The sequence below is a fragment of the Molothrus ater genome, chromosome 3 (genome assembly GCF_012460135.2).
Source record: "Molothrus ater isolate BHLD 08-10-18 breed brown headed cowbird chromosome 3, BPBGC_Mater_1.1, whole genome shotgun sequence".
NCBI lineage: Eukaryota > Metazoa > Chordata > Aves > Passeriformes > Icteridae > Molothrus > Molothrus ater.
Window position 1 is genome coordinate 103,098,996 of NC_050480.2, and position 25,615 is coordinate 103,124,610.

The window sequence follows — 25,615 nt, forward strand, 5'->3', positions numbered from 1 at the left end:
ATTTTCAGTCTACAAGACCCTGTAATGTTTGGGCTGTAACTTAAGTAACTTAAATCCTTCAGTAATTATAATAATTTAAGGAGCTTGGGGAAGTAGAGGACACAGCACAGAATAGACTCCAATGTGATATTTTGCTCTTATTTTTTTTGCTCAGTTCTGAGAACCATGTATATTCATCCCACATCCTAGTTTTAAGAAAGGAATTCATCCCATATCCTGGTTTAAGAAAGAGACTCACAACACTTCTCTTCATTTGAACTCTCCCATAGTAGAACCAGCAAACTTCTTCTTGCAGTTAATATGCTGGACAAGGAGGCTACATCCAGTATTGCTGAAACTGATAAACTCTTTTTAATTTGTTTCCTTTTGTTCTGTCATACAGGAACTAGGGGCAAATAATATTTCCTGGATTTCCTAGAGAGAAACTATAAACTTCTTTCCCCTCTCTCTGCCCTCCCCTCCTCCCAGTTCAGTGTTTCCCATGCTTCCATGATTAGGGTGTAATAAAAGAAGTGTAGTCTTTTTCCCATTCCAATTGCATCTGTGCCTGGGTTTGGAAATTTGCTATTGTGTCACTTTCAGCCTAAATTTATATCTACTTCAGTTACTTGATATAATTTTCTGTAGAATCTCTATCATACATATTGGTATCTCTGTTTCAAAACAGTTTTTTTTTTTTTACTGATAACATAGGAATTAAAATTAGCAATGTTAGTTTTCAGCAAATCCTTTGGGATCCTTACACTACAGACAGTCTAGTGAAACTGGCTGGAATGATTTTCCAATGTCTTTGTGAAGGAGAGTATTTACAGTGTAGTGACTGAGCGTGTCCAGTTTTTTATTCAACTACACTCTAAGAAAAGAGTAACAAAATAGGACTTCTGCCACAAGCACCTTTCTCTTGTGATGGCACAGATTTGTTAATCTAATTCTGTGTGTGTTAGAATTGTTGCCATACATTCATCAGCAAATTTGACTTTTAGAAGAGGCTAGAAGTGAAGATGGACAGCATAGATGATGTTTCTAATAACCATTTTCTTTTCTTTTTATTCAGAACCAAAATCAATGCCCCATGAACTTAATCTTATGAAGTTACCTTTATAATAAAAGAGGTTTCTGAACTGAAGGTCAATGACAAATCCTTCACAGATCCTGCAGTTAAATAAAAATAATGGTGAAAAACTAATTTATCATTGAAAGAGATCAATACATGAAATAATATATTATTCCCATTTACCACTGGAAAATACCTGTGTTGGAATCCCCTTTGAACTGGTAAGTAACTTCAGCCAAGAATGAACATGAAATAGTACTTTAAAACAAAATTTTCTGTTCAGTCAGTTTAATGAAAATATGAGAATTTTACTGAGATGTTGCACATAAGTTTTACTTCTCTCTTCGAAATAGTTGCTACCCTATTTTAATTGCACCTGGGATTATTTAAGTTTTCAAATTCTCTGTAAGTTCTCTTTGTCTTAAATATGCCATACCAATTTTTGAGCAGCACTAGTAACTCAAGAGTGATTTTCACCTTTGGAGGCCTTTACAATTCACACCCCTCAGAGAGGAAAAAAATGTCCTAAGAAACATCCATGAGTGGAGAAAATGCCCTATTGAGTTTGACTGTGGTTCTTTTTTTCTCAAAGAGTGGCAAGAGACCTTAGCACACATCAGGTATTTTGGGCGTACATCAAATGCCATCTCTCTTCCAGATTTACTCATTGAAGTTCCTGCTGTGCTTTTCCCTCTGCACTTTTTATTTATACACTCCCTTACCAAGACCCTTTCAAGTTGCAGAATCTCTTCATTAACAGCTTCCAGGTCCTGTTGGTTGTTTGTGTCACCAGAAGAGGGAAGCTGGATGGAGGGATCCTGGTGACAGTGGAACCTGTGTATGTTCATGTCATCATTCTCCCACATCTCCAGGCAGAGCAGCACTGGGCAGCATCCACCTGCTCCTTGGTTAACCTTCAAGAAGTGATGAGTGATGTCTGGGTTTCTCTGCTTCATGCCCTCCTCCAGTTCCTAGCTCTGTATTTTCAGTGCTGTAACTCTTCCCTTTCTATCATTTGTTGTTGTCTATTTTTGTCCTTGTTTTCATTACCTATAGCCCTCTCCTTCCCTTGGGGGTCTTCAAAGTTTTGCTTATACAAAATTCTGTTTTTCTAAACAGAAAAGTAAATAGAAACAGCAGCAGTAGGAGAAACTATTTACAGAGTGCACACAAGTTTGGACACCATCCTCAAACTCTTTTCTTTGTACTCCCCGAGCTTCTGTGGCTCTTACAAAGGTAAATCCTTGCCTAGTCCTTTCACTGTCCTTTTCTTGGACTTGTTGTACATGAACTTACCTAATTCCTATCCAAACTTATTGCTGGGATCTGCTTCCACAACATCTTTTGGCAGCAAGTCCAGAAATACGCTAGCCACTGTAAAGTAATGTGTTCTTTTTAGCTGTTTTAATTTAATTCCACTGAATGAGCCTAACTCTGAAATTTGATGAAAAATATTCATCCTTATAGCCACCTTCATGATTTCATAAAGCTTGAACAAGTTTCACCACTGCCTTCTCCCAGCTGAAAATTTTTGAGTCTGATCTCCTAAGACAGCCTCTCCCTTTAATCCCTTTAATAATTTCAGTTTTCTTCTGTGTATCTTCCCTACCTTTTTCATGTCCTATTCCAGATATTGAGACCAATTTCTTTTTAGGTCCTGTGAACTTTTACCATCTTCTGTATAATGCATGAACATGTCTATTGATCCCAGTGCTGTAAGTCTTCCAAAGGAACAGCTTTACCTGGAGTGAAGAGGAATTCTTATTTAAATAAGCTCAAACGTATCTTTGTTATAAGGTAGATGAGGTGAAAAAACAGTAGGTTCCAGCTAGGAAGACAGTAGAGAGAGCAAATTTGGATTAGTACCTGAGACCTAAGATTGAAAAGTCAGCTGCTTATTTTGGGGCTGGTTATCTCCATGCTGAGTATGGAAAGAGGAGAGGAACGGGTGTTCCTTAAGCATCATTGAAGTCTTCATAGATTCTGGGGTTTTTTCTTAATTTCATTTCCAATTTTTAGATGCAGAAGTGCCAAAAGTAAACAACTGGGAGAGGTCTTTATCAGAGACTTCATGATATTGAGCTGTTTGTATGTGTATGTGTGGAGATATCTCTCATATGATGCACTCTTTGACTTGAAGGCCCTGCAGTAGAGCTCAAACAAAGAGGTAAAAGAATTTTTTTAAAAAATCAATTTCCTTAAAGTAATTGCTTTCTAGAAATGAGACATTTTGCATATTACATTTTTCTTGGCACATTAGCTCTTGTCAATTCACTATTCATATAAAATAGCAATGTAGGGCACCTGTAAAGGCAATTGCACAGACAGCAGACTATTCTTTTATAAGGTTCTTTGCTGTTTTAGTTTTGTATTTTAAAAATCCAGACATTTAAAATCCCATTTTTTAACAAATAAAAGAAAGTACTGTCTTTTGGGGGTTTTTAGGGCATATTGTAAAATATCCAAAGAATACATAAAATACCTATTTAAAAATTAATATTTTCACACTGTTCTATTCTTATGAATGCTGATTACTGGATTGGTAATGTGAAAGCCCTGTGTCCTTTTAAAGCAACTCTGTGTTATTAAAAGTAAACAAGTTTGAAGAATGAACCTTTTACTAATGATCAGCATACCCTCTCCGTTTTTGTATTTAAATAGACCAGCTGACACCAGATCTTTTTTTTTTTAATGCAGGGAGGCAATGATTACAGCAAAGTTGTGTTTTAACTAAAAAACTTGATAAAGCCATCCTTTTTTCAATTTCAGATCATGTCTACTGAAGCATATTTCTCTGGATTGCTCTACATAAAGTCCTTTATAGTATTATGATTGATGCCTGTAAGTACACAGGCAGTGAGATGGCAATCACCAAAGAGGGAGAAGAGCTATGAATAAATTTAGAACGTTTCTAATAATCAGAAGAATCAGGTTCTGGAATAGTTTTTCAGCAGAAGTCTTGGTGGGATGATCTTTCAGTACAGAGATGACATATGTGATTTCTAGCTCTGCCAACTTAATCGCAAGACTGTAACACAGCCTGCAGTCTTTTTTCTTGTGCAGAACCAAAAAATAAAACCCCCAATCCTGAATTCCACAGCCTAAGCATCCTGCTGTCTGTGTGGGACATAGCTGCATTTCTAATTTAGGGATTGAAAGGAAAAAAAAAATCCACATTCTTGTCCACTGCACCTTGCCTGTGAGCTCTTCCTGAGCTGTGGATTATTTAACGTAACTTTTGTGAAAGCATTGGTGGAAGTTTTAGACACGATTGTTTTTCTGCTGGAGGGCACTGCCATCAGAGTAGAGCTGGCAGAAAGGCTCATACAAGTATGAGTTTCTTCTTTTCTTCAGCAAAAGGTCAGCCAAGATTAGATCAAAATACATTAAACAGTAGGTTAAACTATGCCAGCTGACTTTGTGCAGAAGTAGATTAGGAGTGCCCACAAAGGCCATTCCACAGCTGAGCTCCAGAGGCAAGTGAACTCAGAAGGAAAGGACAGCTTCTGCCATTTCTGTGGTGACTGACACAGCTCAGTAGCTGTATCCATGCAACCAGTTATTTCTGCTTCAATCTGAATTACAGTCTCCTTGCAGGGAGGCCATTGAAATATTAGGCTTGTAACATTTCTGGACAGGTTGAAAACGCTGTGCTTCCAGATATATGCATTCTGAGATGCTTTCCTGTGGTGCACTGAGAAATGCCTGATAGATGGAAGGAAAAATCAAAGGGCAATACAGACTTTTGCTTGCTTCCTTGCTGCCCTGATGCCCATTTCTTCTTGGCCTGTTGGGATGGTGCTGTACCACACTGCTGGTCCTTGCAAGTGCTGAAACACTGCTGAAGGGGTGCTTGACACCTTGACCAATGAAAGTCAGTAGATCTTTACAGGAGCAAGAAGTAAGAAACATGTACCAAATGATAACATCTACTTTCCAGCAGTGAGTGACTTATGAACTTCCTAAACCACTTGTTCTTCCTAGGAGTTACATCCCAACTGCTGTGTTTATTAACTACACATGAACTTCTACTTCAGTGTTAATTTTTTGGGATGTTTTTCTACTTTGTTTTAAATCTACTTACGCTTTTGACCTCTGTAACATCTCATGGCAATGAGTTCCACAATTTAATTACACATTAAAAGAAGGACTTGTTTGCAGGACTCGCAATGCACTGTAGCTACACATTTCTCAAAGCCTGTTTGCCATTTTAGTGCCCTTGTTGCAAAATTCCAGCCTACAGGGACACACAGAGAAACTAGAAATGGAAAAGGTCTGTTGTATCACAGTGTTAGCTCCAGCTTTAATAGAAAATGTTTCAGTCACAGCTTGACATGATAACATCAGTGTACTTAAAAGATACAGCAGGTCTCAGAACAGTCTGCAGGGTGTGAAAACAAAGACTTCTACAGCCTCCAGGGTGTTTTTCCTCAACAGAATGAATAGGGCAGGATTCATTCAACAAGGCTAGAGCTGCTGTGAACATCTCTATTGGAATAATTGATATTTTGAGTAGGTTTGTCATTTTCCTCACCACTGTAGTTCTAAAGATATTTCCTGTCCTTCTTCAACAGTTGCTAGACTAACACTGTGTGCATTTCCTTGTATAGGTAGTACAGAAATTACATTAATGTATTAATGAACCACAGATTGTAAGTATCTTCATGGAGAATACAGTTACTTTTCCATACCATAAACATTGGTTAAAGAAGAGGCAACAAATTGGTGACATTTTACCACAGTCAGTCTAGAAGTAGATCTCAGTCTTGAAACAATGAAGGTAGTAACTCACTATGGCAATTTTCTAAGAATTATGCAGGATTGTTTCTCACTGGAAATTACTTGATCAATAGTGGGTTTCTTTTCCCCCAGGCTTCTTCTGTATTTCAAAAGAAATGGGAAATTAAGGAAGCATTACATCACTTTATTTTAGATCACATTAGAGTATCACAGTGGTCATGTCTAAGATTATATAAATTATGAAATAAAAACAAAATAAGAACTCAGAATTACCATGAATGATTGAAAACCACAATTTCCTCTGGAATAATTCAGAATAAATAAAGATCAGCTAGTTTAAACAAAAACTCCTTCAGTAACCTACTGAGAGCTTTTCCTTACAAACAACAACATCAACACTGCAGATTTATATAATATGTTAATTTAGTGCAGTACAAAGTTGTATACAGATGATATATGGGACTATTTCATACATCTCTAAAAAGCAATCTCTTCTTGAGTAGAAAAATTGTAATTATCAACAGTAATACACTGTATTCTGGATCAGCAGTGTGATTTCTGGGTATCTGGATAATTCCATCTGTAGGCAAAATATATGAGCTGCTGTCTATTCTCCTCCTCAGAAAATAATAGGAAACACATGTTGAAGAAAATGCCTCACTATATGCTAAAAACATTCCTCCAAATCAATCCTCAATATTTGATTATGATATCCTAGATTTTACATTAACACAGATTTTTTTTTTCTCAAAGATGAAAACTATATTATGGGTTTTTTTACTCAGGAAGTTTTAAATCCTTCAGTCCTGTTATTGGATGAAAAGTTTTATTTCCATTCTTTTTTACATGGAAGCTTCTAAGCCTTACGATTGTAGAGAAAATATAAACCTGCAAAGGTTCAGTAATTGTAAACCAAATAAACCCTAGGATCCCCATACTTCTTTTAAAATTCTTTGATGCTTGAGGGCAGTAATACAATTCTTGACAACTGGGACAAAAGCCTTTTCCATGCTTGGAACTGAACAATATTGTAATTCCTACCTCTTTGTAGCCATTTGTTGTAATGAGAAATTACTTAGATGGTTTTATAGCCTTCCTTTGCATTCCAACAAACTCATACAGATTGACTTCAAAGTGAAGATGTTACTGATTTTCAAATGTATATCCTTTGTTCCAAAATGCTCTCAATTAATGGGAACATTCAGTGGTATGCTGAACAAAGACAAAAAACTTATGTAACAGATAAAATTTTGAAAAACTCAGTAATTCATCACATCACCTGCTTGAGTTTATTTTACCTAGACAGAAATGTCATACACATTTTAATTAGCACAGTATATACTATTGCTACATTTTAAACCAGGTTCAGGTTTTTAATATCTGATAATATATGTAGCAGGAAGAATAAATTGCCAGTTTGTAGTTAGCTGAACACAAAATTGGCAAAATTTGGTACAGGGAAGTTACTTAAAAGAACTCAATTCTATTGACCCAGATCTTGAAGCTCATCATAGGCTTTTTATACACTTTTAACCGTTATAAGTGGCTCTGATTTATATACATTTCTAACTGAAGCAAGCCTTCCAGACTGCACCCGCATGAAATCCACCTACCAGGCATATGGGGACTGTGGAGCAAATAAGATACAAGCAGCTCCACAACTGTGCATTGATTTGGAGGAAAAAATGGATGCCTAGTGAACCATTAGCATCACCACAATAAGTTCTGGAAGTCTGGTCAAAGCTGCCCTTCTACACCCCCACTGAGAATTCACATAGTTAAAAATAGTAAAATGGTTTTATCCAATATTCCTATTCCTTTTTTTTTTTTTTCTCCGATACTCAACATTAATTTTCGGTGTAATTCTCTTCCAGGTGTTTGTGTTCTACAAAAGGTTTTTGTTTCTAAGTACATGTTCTGCTCTGGTAATTATCCCTCCTGCACTGTAATTCAAGCCTGAAAGTTGATTTATTCTCCATGTGTTCTTTTTACAATTAAATGTGTCGCCTTTGTAACTGACTTACATCTGACAAAGCTGATCTAAACAGTTGCAGAAATGTCTCATTGCCTTCACAGTTATGAGCCCAATTAACTTGTCAACATTTTCCAATGGTTATTTACTACAGCTTTACCACAGCTCTAATCAGCCACAGAGGCAGGAGAATGAAGGACAATTGGGGTAGGGAGTGTCTTTCCTTGCAGTTTTCTAGTAACAAGTGGATCCTCATGATGCAAATATTTTAGGATCTGTAGGAGTCAAAATGGTGATGGGTCAGAAAATCACAAAGAGGTTTCTTCAGGGATTTTGATCTGACTCTGAAGCTTACTGAAATTAGTTTTTGTATGAATAATTATTTCATTCTTGGTTATTTCTACAGCCACATTTAAAAATGAGATTATCCCATCTGTCTTAGCATACTTCAGATGTCACTGGCATGCAGTTTGCTACTTAAAGACCAGCTTCTGCTATCTTTGTTCATCATATCTCAGAATACCACAGCTGCATAGAAAAGGTGAAAACAGAACAAAATGACAACATAAACTATTGTTCTGATAGCATTAATCCCTTTTATAATTTGCTTTTTGCATGTATGCTGTATCACCCAAACTAAATTACTGTAGATCCTCCTAGGGAAGTATCACAATTAAAGTTGTGTGATTTAAATATACCTAGAGACAGCAAGGCACCTTGCTAGAGAGCAGGTCAGTGCACATTGCACTTTCTGTAGATGTTGAAAAGTGCAGAGATCAGAAGCTGTTGATCTAGCCTGACACCTTTACAACAAATACTGTGTTCAAAGCACTTTCATTCTTTTATGAGACAACAGCAACTACTCCCTTTGAGAGGGCTGTGCTCTCACACTGCAGATCATCAGAGCAGCAGAGCATTCCCTCCTGCCAGGGCGCCAGGAGCAGCAGCAGCGCTGGTGCTGCCAGAGGTTCCCAGCAGCCTCCTCCAGCTCTTAGGTCTGTCACTGCCCACTAGTGACATGATGGTACCATGGTGTTGGTGGATTGGGAAACACATTGGCTGTCAGGGTTCATCAAAACCTGTGATGTTCAGAAGGTTTGGCACTCTTTGAAAAAATGTGTCTGTGAGTGTGGTTATTTTCAAACCTTGCTGTAGTGAGAGGAGATGCTTTGGGTCTGGGAAAGTATCTTGTGTTCAAACACAAAATCATGTTGATCTGTCCATAGATAGGTCAAGTTGTTATTCTGGTTTTAAGATAATTTGAGTTGTAATTTTGGTTTTAAAATACCTAGGAGTTATATGTAATGAATATAAAACTAAAGTTGTTTCTTTTCCAAGAGGGCGCTGTGGCTGAGTGGAAACCATGGTAACTAGGGTGGCATAGTGCTGGTACCTTGCTCCTGAGTGATAAAAATGCAGGTAGAGTAGGTTTTGGGCTTAGCAACAAAAAGGTTGGGTTTTCAAATAGCTACCTCTAGCCTTCCATTACAGCTGCCACGCTTGTCCTACGCAGTATGTATCCCAAGCTTCATACTTTGATCTTCATTAAGCCTTTAGGCATTCAATAAGCAGCAGAAAATACATTTCACACAAAAGAAAGTAATTTAATTTTTTTGGCTATTGCTTTAGAAGAATACAAAACTCAGATCTCTTCCCTGTAGAGCTGTTGTGAAGTATGACTCATCCTTGCCCAACATGTTGGATGTTCACTTTAATTAGATATGTGCATCTAAAGATTGTTGTAAACACTTGCTGTTAATAGCATATTACTCCCTGATTTACAATGGGAAGTATAAGCAATCCTAATGCATTTAATACATTAGGCTGTACATTTTAAGTCATGTTAGGGCAGCATACTTTCAGAATTAATTAGGAAAATTCTCTAATTAGCATATACTGGCTGCCTTACAAGTCATGTTGGCATGAAAAATTGGAATAATGCAAATTTTATTCTACAATGATGCTTAAATATTTTATAAACACTAAATATTGTTACACAAATCTTAGATATCTACCTATGTGGTAAATCTGGATGGAGATCCAGTTTATTTATACTAATGAGTGAAGAGATAAAGTATTGCTACTTTCTTGTTGGTGATGGTACATGTGAAATAGGCTAACCTTTATAGAATCACAGAGTAGTTTGGTTTGGAAGGGACATTTAAAGGTCATTTAGTCCAACCCTCTCCAATAAGCAGGAACATCCTCAATTAGATCTGGTTGCTCAGAGCCCCATCCAACCTGACCTTCAATGTTTCCAGGGGTGTGGCAGCCACCACCTCTCTGAGTACCTAGTTCCAGGGTTTCACAGCCCATGTCCTTATATTTAGTCTACACTGACCCTCTTTTAGTTTAACACCATTCCCTCTTGTTTTATCACTGTCTGCCTGTGTAAAAAGTCTGTCCCTTTCTTTTTTACAGGCCCTCCTTAAGTACCAAAAGGCACCAATAAGGTTTGCCCAGAGCCCCCTCCAGGCTTCTCCAACCCAAACTGTCTCAGTATTTACTCATTAGGAGAGGAGCTCCAGCCCTCTGATCATCTTCATGGTCCTTCTCTGGACCCATTATAACAGGTCCATGTTCTTCCTCTGCTGAGGACCCCAGGCTGGATGCAGTACTCCATGTGGGGTCTCACTAGATTGGAGTAGAGGAGTCCTCCCTTGACTTGCTGGCCTCACTTCTTTTTCATTTCACATACACATATTTTCCTCAGTACAGGCAGGTGAAATGTCTTTATACTTAGCTGGGATCTAACCAACCCACACACCAGTGCCAGCATATGACACAGCACAAATTGATGATCCAGAGATTTTACAATCTCTCTCTTGGGAGATTGTAAAAAAAACAGGACTATTATGTCTTTCCAAATGTGGCTTAGCATACTTGAGTAAGCTTGACTGCTCTCAAAGTCTAATACAACAATGATAAAACCATGTGGTTTTTTGTGTATGTCTTTCTCTGTTGTGCAGAAATGAATCATACTTGTCTGTAAGCAACATATCTTTTTTTCTCTTTTTAAAGTTCACTGACATTTACTGACTCAGGATGTACAGTATTTCATAACCATAATGCTATATCACCATGTGTTAAAAGGAAGGCTCTAGGGTGTTAGACTGACTTTATTAACATCATTTGTAATTTAAGAGTGTTTTCACATGGTCAGATCAATAGCACATGATTTAAACATTATTTTGCCTTTTACTGCTCAGAAATCTTCACAGGGTACCACTTCGCACTTCACAGAAGAGCATATTTCAATGTTTTTATCTGTCAGCCAGAAAAATCCCTGAACAACAAAATCTGAACTAGTCTTATCTCTGAGAAATTTATAGACACCTTAGTGTTAATCTGAAGACCTAATTGTACACACATTTGATCACATGCTTCATTTCTTTTGGTAGAAACCTGACCATTTATGTAAATAAAGACTCATATCTAAGCTGCACAATCAGGACTTGAGAGTCTAGGTCATTCCATTCATTTAACAAGGATAATGGTGCACCCCTGCACTTCACCTTTTCTCCTACAGCCTTTCTGTGGCAGGTCAGAATTTTTTGGCTTTCTTTTACCTTTAGTTTGCACTCAAACACCTGCCAGAAAGACAAATGTGTATATGTCACAGGACTATCAGAGAGTCTTCCTGGAGTGATTTAAGTGACATGACAACAATTTAGTGTATGCTCCTAAGGCATTGATCAAAAAAATAGCAGCCACATTTCTTCATGTGCCTGACGTAGACCTGAGGCATTAAGAAATTGTGGAATTTTTGTGTTGTGTCATTAAGAAAATGTGGGAGAACTTGAAAGTAAAACGTCACCTCACTTATGCCTTTCAGTACCATTAAAACATAGAATCAAGGCATCTTAAGTCTGTAACAGATTTGTTTCCAAATATCTCATTAAGTTTGATGCCTTAGAAAATGAATAACAACTATGGATCTTTTAAGCATGTAATAAATGGAAACAATTTCCAGAAAGTGTTGAGACTGTAATGTGGATCCTGTAACCTTATTACCAGAAAATGTTACTACAGAGGAGTTGCTAAGAGAAGAGGAGCAGTTGTGAGCTTATGTATAATTTTTCTACATTACTGTTCATTAAATAAAATAAAGCAATATTATTTCCATTGGTAAACCACAGAGAAAAAACAGGGATAAGTTTTGCCTGGATTTTTGCTCGTTTCCTTGTTCACCCACCCACAGCCCTGGCTGCTGCTTTCCAGAGACAAATGCATTGCCTGGTACTAAGTAGATGTAGAGAAAACATGCAAACTGACAGGAAGAGTGATGGTGTTACTATTGCAGAAATAATCCTTAAATTGTATGTTTATATTCTGTTGAATGATTTCTTGGTCTTTTAAGCTACATTATAGTGCCTTTTCCATCTATTCATGTTTTATAGATGAGGTGGTAGAGTTAGCTCCCAGTAGAAACAGGAATTGGAAAGATGACATTCCCACCAAAGGAGTAAAGCACAGACGGATGGAACCACCTTTCTTTCTGATAATTGTTAATATTCTGGTGATGCTGAAAGATATTTGGCCAGGCATAAGCAATATGGAGAAACTCTTCCATCTTCCAGTCTTCTAGCAGAACAACAATGGGCAACAGTCACAAGTTGCAGCAGGAAATTTTGCCCCGCTGCACAGAAATTTCTTTTCCCACAAAGACAGTTAAGCACTGGAATGGGTTGCCTGTGTTGTAGAATCTACAGGTTTGGAAGTATTCAAAACATGACTGCACAAGATAAATTATTCCAGTTATTAAAATCTAAATTACTCTGTGATTCTATGAATTAAAAAATGTTTACAACACAGTGCCTAGTGTTTTGGGGTAGCAAGTGGTCTGCCTCATTCCCAAATGAAATGCTCAGTTCTTCTTCCAAGATCATTTCTCCTGCCATTAGATCCCACCTCTCTAGATGGTGTCCTGCAATTGACTTGGAAGCTGCCCAGCCATGGTTAAAATTGTCACCTGGGTCCTGCAGGTCAGTAAGACCCCAGTGCTCCTTATTCCTGTTGCCTTTGTGTAACCTTGATGGAACAAGGACAAGCTTTGAAAGTATTACAGACCTTATAGATGCTGCTAGTGATCTGCAACTTTCTGAGTAAAATTAAAAAGTGAAATAGAAATATTTTGGTAGCATGGCAAGAGATGCATATGTAAAAAAACATGCCTAGGAAAAGTCTATATTGATTTCTCATACCTGTAATTTTTTATTCCTACTCTGCTGCTAGCAGACCTCAGAAAAAATAGGTAATATTATTCCTAACAGCAAACCAGAGAAAAACATAGCAGTAAATCAAGTAATGTTTTGTGTGATAACTTATCCCAGAGCTATGGAGTGAAGCGTCCTTGCAGAAAACAGAGAAAACAAATATTATTCTTGTTATCATAGTTTACATTTAGTAGCTGATCCTGGTAAGTTACCTTCCCAAATGATCCAGACAGGTCCATTGAGATGTCCCTGCATAAATTTAATGATGTTCTTATAAAAATCTCTGGCCACCTGCAGCACATATAGATTTGCCAGGGCTTTGGGGAAAAGTTTGATTTGCAGAGAGGGGTTATTTGCAAGGATTCAGCAACAAAACCATCTGCCTGCATCTCCTCCACAGCCTGAAACTCTATTTTTGTCTAATGTATCTACTGAAGGGACACAACAGATAAGCTCTTTTCTCATCTTCAAGCCACATTTTTTCAGCTGCATCTTTAGATAACCACCCTGAAACTCCAGAGACAGTTTGACCAATTGGAATGCACACTGGATTTTTATCTCTTAAGTAACCATTTTTTCTTATCATGAAAATAGCTTGAACACCAATAGAATGTGAAGGTAGTTCAGATTCAAGCTGTCTTCCATTTGAAACAAACCTTTGATGAAGACTGGAAAAATACAGTGTATCCATGTCTAGCGCCGGGTGTAGAAAGGACATAACATTTGAAAATCCTTCATGACACATTCTTCAACCTGACATTTGAATATTTATCTACCATTTCCCTCTCTCTTCTCTTGAGGAAGCCAAGATAATCTGTGCAGGAGAAGGCGAAGGAGATGCTATCATTTCACCAAAGACAAAAGATGATTTTAGAAAAGGCATTTCATGTTGTTAAAAATTAAAAACAAGAGAAAATGTCACAGAGCCTGTGTTAAATTCAAGACAGAAAGGAGTAGTAGCACACATCAAGAGCTCTATGTAATTTATATCAGTATATCCTGCATTTTGACTTTAACTACATTTAGGTTTTCATCTTTCATTTTCAGAAGTATTGAGCAGCTAAGACAGAAGAAACAGTTCATTTTTCACAGTGTGTTTTAAGTTGCAGCAATCTCAAGAGGATTTGAGTAAGCGTGGCTTACACTCAGTTCAGCTTTTGTTTTTGATTGAGAACTAATTACACGTTTTGGCAACATTAAACATGTTATGCTAGAGTGCAATGTTGTAGCAAGGGCTGAATTCTGTAACAAGTTCCGCAGCAGCACAATGGTAGCACAAATTCTTGAGCCTAGAAGTCTAACAAGGATTTCTCTCTCATACTTCTCTGTCAGTAAAACTGCCTATTTCCTTAGCCTCCCAAACATTGCAGTTTCACTGCTTTCTGAAGGCCAGAGAATTATGTATGTATGTATAGGGTCGTGGACTGTATGCATCACAAGCAGGTATTTATGCCACCTGTTGAAGGAACAGACTTGCTTTTAGTACCATCTTCTCTGCTTTTAATCATAGCTATGTGTCCATGGTAGAATTCAAATAATTTTATTCAAAATGTACTCAGCAGTACATTTATTTCAAAGGGTTAAGAAGCCATGATTAAATGTCAACCTATTAAGAGAGTTACAAGAAAAATGGCTCCATTTCTCAAATTGCTACATTAATGACAACTTTGCAATATAAAAAGGGTTTAATATTGAAGAATTGCATGTGCTGAAATGAGCTGATAGAATTTATCTTTGTTAAGTGATGACAGCTGTGAATTTGTTCCCACAAAGGAAATCTTTAACTGGTGACACCTAATTGAGAAAGGCAGAACACAGTATGAAATTTATTTCCACTTTCCTCCTCTGCAGAGAAGCAAAGCCAAGAGTCTGGCATTATTTCTTCCTGAAGACATCTTCAGTAGCCTGTTTTACACTGATTCATTGCTATTCAATGCACTTGCTTTCTATTTATTCCAGTTTCACTATAGCTTTAGGTAGACAGTAAATCAGCCTCACTCAATGTACACAATTATTGCCTATCTATGAAACAGGACTAGAAACCTACAGATGATGCTAGTCAGCAAAGTAGAGGGGTATGAGGAGGACTGGATTTAGGTAAGGGTAGGAATGGTAGTAACTAGAATGTGACAAACTTTGTTTAACACAAGTCTTAGCATTTATTTTGGAGATTGACCAAAGGAAAAAAAAAGCCTCATTACTTTGTAAAAAAAACCAAACAGGTGTCTGAACAAAATATTTTGTCTTCAGTTTGAACTGTTCTTAGAAATAAATGTTATCTTATACCACCACACTTAAATATGCTTTTAAAATTTAAAAAGAAAAAAAGGTTTCAACAGTATGCTTTTCAAATAAATAACGTAGGATAATGCATTTCAAAAAATTTTTAGCAGCATTTTGGTACATCTGCATGTTCAGCTTTTTGCCCCTAAATTTTGTGCAAGAAAAACATACCCAATTTTAATAACTTGTTTCTCCCTGTAGATAAGTCCAATAATACCAGCTGAATATATGGTGGCTCCAGCCAAAGGATAGCCACTGATGCTGAGAATGGTAAAGACTTTCTTCTTCTCAGTTACAAAAATATCTCTTTTGCTTTGTTTTCTGCCATGTTAGTGAATTAAAGTGGTCCATCAAGTGGTCTGACAATTGCCTGAGCTAGCAAAAAGAGAGGAGGTGTGCTGTGGTGGGCTGTAGCACTGGGAAGGGGGTGGGGTGGTAAGGAAGAAGGCTTCCCTCCCTGAGCAGCAGTGAGCCCCTTCCCCCTCCCACCAGGCTGTAGCCCCTACCACTGCCCCACCTGAGCCCACCAACAGGGACTTGAGCCCTGCTATGTTTGGTTCTCATGAAGAAAATTCATGGAGTGGAGGAATTATGCAATTGAGAGGCACAGGTTCCAGCTTTTAGGGGGCATGGAAACTGCTAAGATAGGCTCTATTAACATTCCATTTCTGCTTGGCCTTAAGAGGGATGGAAATCCACAACCCCACTTTACAAGGGGACACCTAGCTATCAAGCCTGTGGCATCCTTTAGGCCACAGTGTTGTACTGTGAACCCCAGAGGCTGGGAGAGAGGGCAGTGAAGGGTGACATGCAATGCACAACTGCTGTACATATGGCAGCTGAACAAGGATCTAACTGTCCAGGCTTACTGTGCTCTGCCCCTGCTTCGTTGCTCTGCCTCTATTTCACACTCCACACGTTGCTGAAGTTCAGTCATGAACTGTGTTGATATTTTTTTGGAGCAAAGCCCTGTGCAGTTAACAAAAGGACATACTTTAGGTCAGAGAAAATGTCTCAAAGAGACTCCCTTTTTATCTCTTTTCCCTCTGCCAACACAGGCAATTAAAACCAGCTCTGCACTCCCAGTGCACCTAAGTTACCAGTGCTATCTGTTGTCCTTTCTCAGACCCCTAGCTCTGTGTAAGTAGAGCTTCCAGTTGTGACTTTACACTCAGGCTTCCAGTTCCAGCAGCCCTGGCAGGACAGACTCTAGCTTTCACCAGCACCACATGCAGCTCATCCCACTCAGCAGTGGGATTCCTCAGTCCCTCTGTGATCCCAGCTTCCAGGTGTGGGTGCCACTGAATGACTTTTGAAAAAGTAGAGATTGATGCAACCACACCATCATTTCCCTCAGCTTACTAAAAACAGTGGCTTCATGCCACTCATGCATTTTCAATTCCCGTGTGAAGAATCCTTATAGGAGATATCTGTGTGGTCTGTCTGGCCACACATGCTTCCCTCCAGGGCAGTGCAGTACTACTCCTCTCAGGAAGCCAAAACATCTCACCTAAAACCAGCTTCTGCAGTTGAAGTAACCCACACTGAAAGGAGATTTTGCACAACAGTCACAAAAGAACCATCTTGGCAGACTTTTTTAAAAAATTCTTTTCCTGGTGGCAGACACATCAAATCCCACCCCACCTTGCAGAGGCACAAGAGCACCACAGTGCTCTCCCTCCAGCATGATACAGGAGATGTGCTGCTGTTACCACTGCTGCTGTGTACATCTAAGTCTCTGTTTCAGACCAAGAAAACCAATGTTAAGTTTCTAAGAGAATTTAATCCATGGGATTTGTGGCTTTTTTCAGGAGAAAAAATTTAGCTCTGGTAACAACACAGCAGTACCTAAATTGTGAAAGGTTAACAGAATTCATCAGACTTGTAGATTGCTGGAAAGAGATTTAATAACAAGCACCAAAAGGGTGATTTGCTTGCAAGTACCACATCAGTTGGTGTACAATTTGCTACAGTCTCAAGTACCAAAATCTGTTTGCACCTGAAGCTCCCCTGCTCTGGTCATGCCTGCCCTGTCAGTTCAACAGTGGCACCACCTGATTAAGAGCCAGGAAACTCCTGTATAAAGGGGCTTCAGAAAGAGCTGTGAAATGTGAAGCTTCATGCAATCTCAAACATGCAAGCATGATGCTCACATGTAACAAAGCGAGACAGTCACCCTTTTTTAAGTTTTGCATTTTGATCCTGTTGTACGACTACTTGAGCTTTGATTTGATTATCCAATACAGAAATAAGATGTTCCATTTTGTAAGTTTAATACACATATCACACATACGCTCTTCTTTTCTCCTTGAGCAAAAAAGGCAGCTTAAAAGACAAGTTCCCTGTGCTGGGAGGCTACAGAAAATTCACATTTTGTACAGAAGGTCCCTCTTACTAAACTGCATGGGGAGCAGAGTTAAAACTCACTCCTGCCTCACAGCTCCAACCTTGCTATCTTGCCATCAGTCTGCAGGAACCAAGCTACAATTAATACATATATGGTGAGACAGATTACTTACTAGGTTCACATATCCCTACAGAGTAGCTTTTGAAGATGTCAAAGCTAAATTCCTTTTGAAAACCTGTCCTATTCATAAGTTCTGCAGTGCAAAATATGCTCAGTCTTTTCATCTTTATCTCAGCAGATGTGCTACTCTCAGAAAGCAAGAGAGCTCTGCAGAAATAAAACAGTTGTTACTGAAAGGGCAGAATACAATCAACATTTGCATGTGATCTAGAACAGAGAAAGAATGCAACTGCATGAAGTTTTTGTAGCAGCAAAGACTGGCTGCAGAAGGCTGGGAATAGACTTATAGATAGAACAAGAGCACAGAAAGAGGAGTATGTCCAAGAAAACCCAGGTAAAATAGGTATTTGACTACCCCTAAAGAAATTTTCTTTAAAAAAATTCAAGCCAGGAATTCCAGTATACCTGCTGGAACTCCCTTGAAGACAGTCAATTTTATGACTCACCAGGAATGTAACCCTCATTATCAAATGAGGCTCAGCCTGCTCCTGTGTATTCACTCTGCATTGGTGCTCAAAGTGGTCTGGGGTTTATTCAGTGATGTTTGAAGGACTGGTAGAATAATGTCACATGTAAGAAGTTTGTCAGCCATGTGCCACACTAGAAATGAAACAAATCCGTTACAGGATCACAAAGTACTTGCAACACATTGCATTAATTCCATAATAACAAAGCAGTCTGAGTGAGACAGGTTGTTCTCTACCAAATGTAATGTTTCTGCATGGTGGCCATAACCACCTTAACTAAATTTGTTTCACAATATGCATGGCAATGAGACATGAAAAATTCTTCACACAGAAGTACCTGAAAACTGAACTGCATGTTCCCAAAAAATCCCCATAATTACCTCTTCAAAAAACAGTTGCTTGAAGAACACCTATTTCTTAAGCTGACAGCCAAACAGGAAAGGGATATAGACATAAAGGGACACAGACAAAACCATGTTTCAAGTGTAGAGAAAATACCATTATTCTTCCAACTAGAAACTAGTAACCAGGCAAGATAACTGATGTGTAAAATGTCCCTTGAAACTGGAAGAAAGGATAGAAGTAGTTGTAGAAAAGATGCAACAGTGGAAATAGTCTTGTTCCATACATCAACCCTAAAAGACAGCATTACCTTCAAACACATACTGGATCACTGTAGGCACACACACATGCTGTGGTCAGTATCCTACATGGGACAAGATTGTAGTGTTGCAGAGCTTCATCAGGCTTTCCCACCAGAATAAAGATCCATGCTCCTGGCTCTTGTGAGCTTTGGGGAACTGACATGCCCCATGTTGGAAGACACAGTGAAAGCTAAACATTCACACCTCAGATGATTTGAATAGATAATGGTACAGATTTTTACATGATCCTGTACCATTGGCAATACCCTTGTAATAGTGGTTTGACACTGCCCAGCAGGTGGGGCAGGTGACCAGCAGAAGAACCCTTGCTGACAAATTGCATTGCATCCAATTTTCCTGGGGTGAACACACTTTGCCAGAGAACTACCCTGCTCCAGAGAAGCCTTCTGGGCCACAAGTTCACCTGCTTGCAGGGAGCTGGGATCCCTACACCAACTCTGCTGTGGGACATCTACTTTCCCACTGTGGATAATATATTCTGAGGAAGAGATCCTGGCTGCACAGAAACAGGGCACAGCTTTGCAATCATCACAGTTGTGGATAGGATTTTGTCCTGAAGGTATGGCTGGGGCACTGAATGTGATGACACCAAACATCCCAAAGTACAAGCCTGCTCCTGGAGGGTGTAAGCAACACAGTAGTGTACCATGAAGTGAAACAGAGCACTGTGATGGTGCAGCCACATCACAAGACTTTTCATGAACACAGACAAAATACATATCAAGGTGGTCAAAGGGCATGGTTAAACTGTTGTCTGGTGCTGGTTGTAGTTGTTTTTAATCAACTTCAATCCATAATAAAATTCATTTTACAGGAAATTGCAGCATCTTCAATATCAACAGTATCTGTACCAAATGCATTCCACAGCTGTTTTCTGAGTGTTACCTTAAATATTACATTGTGTTACCTACAATATTACATTATAACATTTTATAAAACAGTATTTTGTGCAAAGCAATCTTAATGTGGTGCATACCTCAGATGCATGAGTTTCAAAGTGCAGCTCTGTATCCCATTGTATTAGAGGATAAATAATAAGCCACATATCCTACAACTAACAATTTTGAATTTTTATACAATGCACGTAGTGACATCTTCCACTATTGTACAGCGTTATGTACTTCAGAAATGAATCAAACATAACCTTCAAATACACTGTGGCAAACTGTACTGGAGATACTGTGTTCCAACTCAAAGAAGGTGAAGGAATCTTGCTGTGAAATAACAAAGCTGATTATTTTCTTGATAAGACATTTACCAGACTCCAAATCAAAGACTTGGCAGAAAGGTTCATGAAAAGAAAGTTACATTGTAAGCCTGGCACAGACTTATACCCTTTAAATTCACCTTCTTTGGTGACAGGCATAAAATTAAAGATTCTGGGTTTGTTTTTTAAAGGAAGGCAACCATAATGCATTTTCAAATATCAATTCTGATTATCTGCTGCCCCATCTCCCCAGCTTATCTGACCACATTTTGCTACAGGATTAACCATCAGTGCAAAACTTCTTACCTACAGACATGACTAGTCACAGTATCAGGGTTAAAATCCACCACTACCTCACAGTTTGTGTTACCCTCATGTCATCTGTATAGATGCATGCTGTGAGTAAACATGACCTGATCTACCCCACACTTGGATCAGACAAGGCTTCCACAGGGATAAAGGACTGTTGTAACAGGATGGGCAAACATTCACAGAAGTTTTCCTAGTGGGTCTAATTAGTACATCCAGTTGTATGTCCTTGCTACCTATTAATATGAAGCATTGCTCCTCATACAGCAGATGCCATGGGCTGCTGCAAGACACTTATGCCAGAAGACCATCACTACAAATTCCCTGACTAACAGCACCTGGAGAGGTGCAGGCATTTAAGCTAAATGAGAATAGAGTATAAGAGGAGTTACATATGAACCATTGCTGTTCCAGCACCAGAAAGAGGCCTTCTTGCTGTTCACTTTCTTTTTATTTTATATTTGACACAACTGAATTTTCCTTGTGGTTAACCTTCTTCACAAAGTATAAATACCATTCCATTCTTACACAAAAGAAATACAGCTGTTTGTTATATACACACACCTTGACAGCAATTCCTTGAAAGAGCAGTGCAACATGAAATTACAGAGCCAACGCTCACAGAGCACCTCTTGAGCTGCAGGCCAGGAAGTCTCTGCTGAGAAAGGCAATCTCTTAAGGTAAAATGCTTTAACTGAGTTCATAACATTTGAATGGGGTAGTCAGAACTGTGTGACATGCTGTCATATCATGAATTAGTCATATTCTGGTTTACAAACTGTAGTTGCTGCACTTCACTGAAGCCATCCAATGCAGAATGGAATTGCTTGAATACATCTCACTGGCATGAGGAAGTAGCCTTGCTGGATGACATGTTTCGACTGAATTTTCAGACATGGAATATACTTGACAGTAAAATGAAGACACGAGTGAGATCACAAAAGGTTTTGGCAAATATTTTTATGTTAACTTTTTTGGTTTATGGCTTGTTATAGCTTTTTTGCTTTCTTTTGGAAATTCCTGCACAGCGAAAGGAATGAAGAATTCCAGAAGAGAGTTGACCTCCTTCAGTTCCAGACTGTATTCTGCTGCTATTTTCTCTGCAGTCCATATTTGAGGTTGAAGTTTATGATTATTAAGAAGTGTCAGAGCCTCCACAAGGGAAATTTTGCCTTTGGGAACTTTCTTAACATCTAGACCTTCCAAGTGGCCTAATTTTGTAAGTCTCTTTTCCTCCTGTTTACTTGGAAGATGTTCACCACCTCCATCTTTTACCTAATTGAGGGAAGGAAAACAAAAAGAGCTCAACAGCAATTCTGTTTACTATGCATACTGTAAGCAGCTAAGCTGCTTTCCTAAATATTTTTTCTGTTTAGCTTTTCCTGTTAGCTTTCCCCATTTTTTAAAAAAAGCTTAGCCAGCCTAGCTTCTTCCACAGCCATTCTACATAGAGTGTCAGCTCCCAACCAAATGCTGAAAAGCTCCTATTCACTGCACTCTAAGTGTTGTATTGGCTTGGCAGCCCTTCATACAAGGCAAACTACAGATTCTGGTAGGCAAATGTAAATCCAGATATGCCAATATTTGGTACTGATTCATTGGAAGGGACAAAAATGTCATACAACAAATCGGTATCCTTCTGATACCACTGGAAAACTTTTTTCATGTAGTCTCTCTCCCCTTCCTTTTGTTTTCAAATTTTACTTTTCCTACTAAAAGAAATTCCTTCTTTTGCTCTGTCTAGAGAACAAGCTTTCCTGCTATTTTGCAGCATCATATGGAGTTTAATTGCCATGACTACTGCAACGTGTAGACACACAGTGTCTTCTCTAAAGTCCCTTCATATTTCCAAGTAATCTCCAAAACAGCTCTCACTTCCTCATATTTCCTTTTATTAACATTTAATCAGTGAATCACACTGAAAAAAAAAGACACAATTAATCTTATCTTAAATTTAGAAGTATTTATATAGTAATCAGAGCCCACAACCACTGATTATTACACAGGCACTCTGTATTAACTCAGATGCTGAGAAAACTGATGTGGATACTATAGCACCTCTGTGTCTGTTTCTGAGCTACAAGGAATGTCTGGCCTGTACTCCATGTCTTCTACTTTTTGCTAAAACTGTGCTTGGATAATGAATGATTTTTCAACTCTTAATTAGATCATCTCTCTCTGGGACTCTGCCACTTCAGGGCTCCCAAGCTGGTGCTTTTCCACTTACCACAGGCAGACACCCCAAACACACACAGAGGTGTGTACACATCATGTACACAATGCACAAAGTCAACAGGATAACATCAGGCATGGGAGAAAGCTTTTGTATTGCTCTGCCCACAAGTCTCTGTGATTACACTTCAGTTGTGCTCTAAGAGCTGCAAGCAGACACAGCACAAGGGCAAGTCTGTGGCAGCAAACTCAGAGTAGGCATGGAATCAAGCAAAGATCTGTTCCACTTTGGCTTTTTCTCAAATCTCTCCTGACAGGTTTATACATGAATATTGAAAGATACTGAAATTAGACCTTCAGCACTTCAAGATTAGAGTCTTAACCTCTGTGATGGACATTAAGGATAGAGATTTCTTGAAAATTTCACGTAAAGACTGAGGAAATCTATTTGCATTTAAAATATTTTTAGACTTGAATACCATATAAGTGGGAAATTAGAGAGACTTAGGGATTTTGCTAAATGACTATAAAAAAATTTACTGCTGAATAAAGCAGCTGGAATAAAGTGGTCCTATAATGAAACAGGTAAAACACACAAGCCACAGCACAATATGATGGAAAAGAAGATACTGAACCCCAGTCTGCATTTTACAAAGGAGTGTGCTTTGCCTTTCAAGTAAAAGATTGCAGCCAGTGGCAATAAGGAAATGATGACCATACAACCCACAAGATTATGTAGAAAAAACCTAAGGCGCTTCCATTAACTGGATAAAAAGAGTCTCTGCACTGTATAACATTTAATGGAGTTAAAGACTTCATTAAAGAGTAAACATCTTTGTCCTCAACCACATCCCTGCTCCCTCAACAGTCCCAGTCTTTTCTAACAACTCCACAAATGATCTCTGGCAAACTATTTTATCTTTGCAAAAGGCTTAAGAAGTATCCTGTCTCACAGGAAGCAGAAATAGGAATTTAGGTGAAAAACAATATAAGAACAACACAATGTTAAAAAGGAAGACTCTGTCAGCATTTAGAACTTGCATAATAATTACGATTTGTCACACATTCAAAACCTGGGGTCAGACACACTCAGTGCTATTGATGTATAGAAGAGTAATAAAAACACCACTTTTAGCTACTGAAAAAAGGTAGCTTTTATGCACAAAGAGCATTTTTCTTGACCTAGACTTTGTGCTGAGTTTGAAGGCCACAAAGCTGATACTGGTATGGCTGGTACAGAGATGCACTCACCCGCACCGGTGGATCTCTGGACTCGACATAAACGTCTTTAAGCAAAGTGAGGAACCTATCGTCCTTTCTGAGAACTTCTTCTTTTATCTCTGGGCTATCTAAAGGCAGTGAGAAGAAGAAGGGAAGGGAGAAAAAAAAAAAAAAAGGAGGAAAGATTGATAAAGATTGATCTGACTCAAATAGTTTCCTTTTTGTTAGTTCTTCCCCAGCGGCAGGCATAGCTCCCGCAAATGCACCTGCCTTCTGGGGAAGGTGTTCCTCTCACAGCCCTGACCTCAGCGACACGGCTTCACAAGGTGGGGCTGGGCCTGTCACCTGTCACAGCACGGCGGGACACAGTACCCACACGCTCGGTGCTGCTCAGCCACCGCTCCGTGCCACCATCCCTGCCACCACCGATCCCACCGCCTCCTCCAGCTGTCCCAGAACCACCCGCGCCATCAACTGTCCCCAGGTCCTGTCCCCACCAGCCACCTCCACCGACCGACCGTCCCCCCCAGCCGTCCCAGCAACCGCCCCCATCTCCCAGCCCACCAGGCCACCTCCACCAGCCTCCCTCACGCTGCTGCCGCTGTAATCGCCCCGGTCCCCCACAGCCGCCCCATCGCCACCGCCGCCGCGGCTCCCGGCATGCCCCGCGCGCCCCGCGCCGCTCTCAATGTCACCGGTGCCGCTCCGGGAGCCGGCGGGCGGGCGGTGCCGGCGCTCACTCACCGGCCATGGCGTCCAGCCGGGCGGTGCGGTGCCGCGGCGCCGGCGTGGGCTTCTCCTTGCTGATCTCGCGGCTGGCCCGGTTCTCCACATTGAAATTCCGGAACACGCGGGTCACCCGCCCGCCCATCGCCGCCGCGGGCCGCGCCTGCGCACGGGGCAGGCCGGGCAGGGGCGGTGTGCCGCGCCGGAGATGCACCGGAAGGAAATGAACCGAGTACCGCGGGCAGGCAAACAAACAAACAAATAAACGAACAAATAAACGAGTGAACGAGAACACGGACAGCGCGGTTCGCTTGGCACTTCACGGAGCCCCGGCGGCGCTCCCTCCTTGCCCTCGGCGCTGCCGAGGCTTTTCTAAAGGCGTGCGTGAGCGGAGCCCCGGATCGGGCGGGTCCCGCCGGGAATGCTCCCGAAGCCACGGGCTGCCCCAGAGTTTCCTTCTCAGCCGGGCGTGATGAGCCCCCGGACACGTCATGTCGTGGCTGGGGCTGCTTATTTACCGGCGAGTCGAAAAATAAGCGGCGAGGGACAATTCCCCAGTGCTGCTGAGAATTTGTAGCCTGCACAATGCTTTCAGGGCGCAGACCCTCTTTTTTTCAGCTCAGCCAAATAACCTTTCTTCTGACTTTGCAAAAATTGCAAAAACTACTTGTGAGAAAATATTGAAAAGGCCTTAAGCCGTGCATGATAATAAAGATTAATTTGTCGACAGAATCGAAATTGAGATAGAATCAGCAGTTCATAGATTCAAGTGTGAAAAGATACAGAATCCTCGGAGAAAGGAAGGCAGAAGGAGTAAGAGCTACTGGCCTGATGCAAAAAAGCAATAAAGCCTGATGGTTGACTACTTTCTTCAGCCACGACTGATAAGGTGTCTTACCAATAGAGATTAATGACTCGTTCATTCCAGCTGCTGTGTGAATTAGCCAATAAGTAATTCCCTTATGGCTTTAAATTGTGTGTGTGCTGTTTGCAGAGTCTTAGTGCCTTCTGGGCCACTAGCTACTTCATGGTAGTAGTTGCCTGAATGAAGTAATA

General features: G+C 39.8%; 1 protein-coding gene across 2 annotated transcripts; it reads right to left on the reverse strand.

Annotated features, from left to right (window-relative positions):
* Window positions 1–18,484: 18,484 nt before the first annotated feature.
* NDUFAF4 (NADH:ubiquinone oxidoreductase complex assembly factor 4) lies at window positions 18,485–24,720 on the reverse strand. 2 transcript variants are annotated; one of them, XM_036380174.2, is made up of 3 exons: window positions 24,578–24,720; window positions 23,864–23,961; window positions 18,485–21,715 (listed from the first exon to the last, which is right to left on the reverse strand). In XM_036380174.2, exons 1-3 carry the CDS (start codon window positions 24,702–24,704, stop codon window positions 21,401–21,403), a joined length of 540 nt encoding a protein of 179 aa, XP_036236067.1. In that variant the 5' UTR covers window positions 24,705–24,720; the 3' UTR covers window positions 18,485–21,400. The 2 variants fall into 2 exon arrangements, with proteins under 2 accessions (XP_036236067.1, XP_036236068.2); XM_036380175.2 differs by lacking the exon at window positions 24,578–24,720 and adding an exon at window positions 24,425–24,512 and having other exon boundaries at window positions 23,864–23,957.
* Window positions 24,721–25,615: the final 895 nt, after the last annotated feature.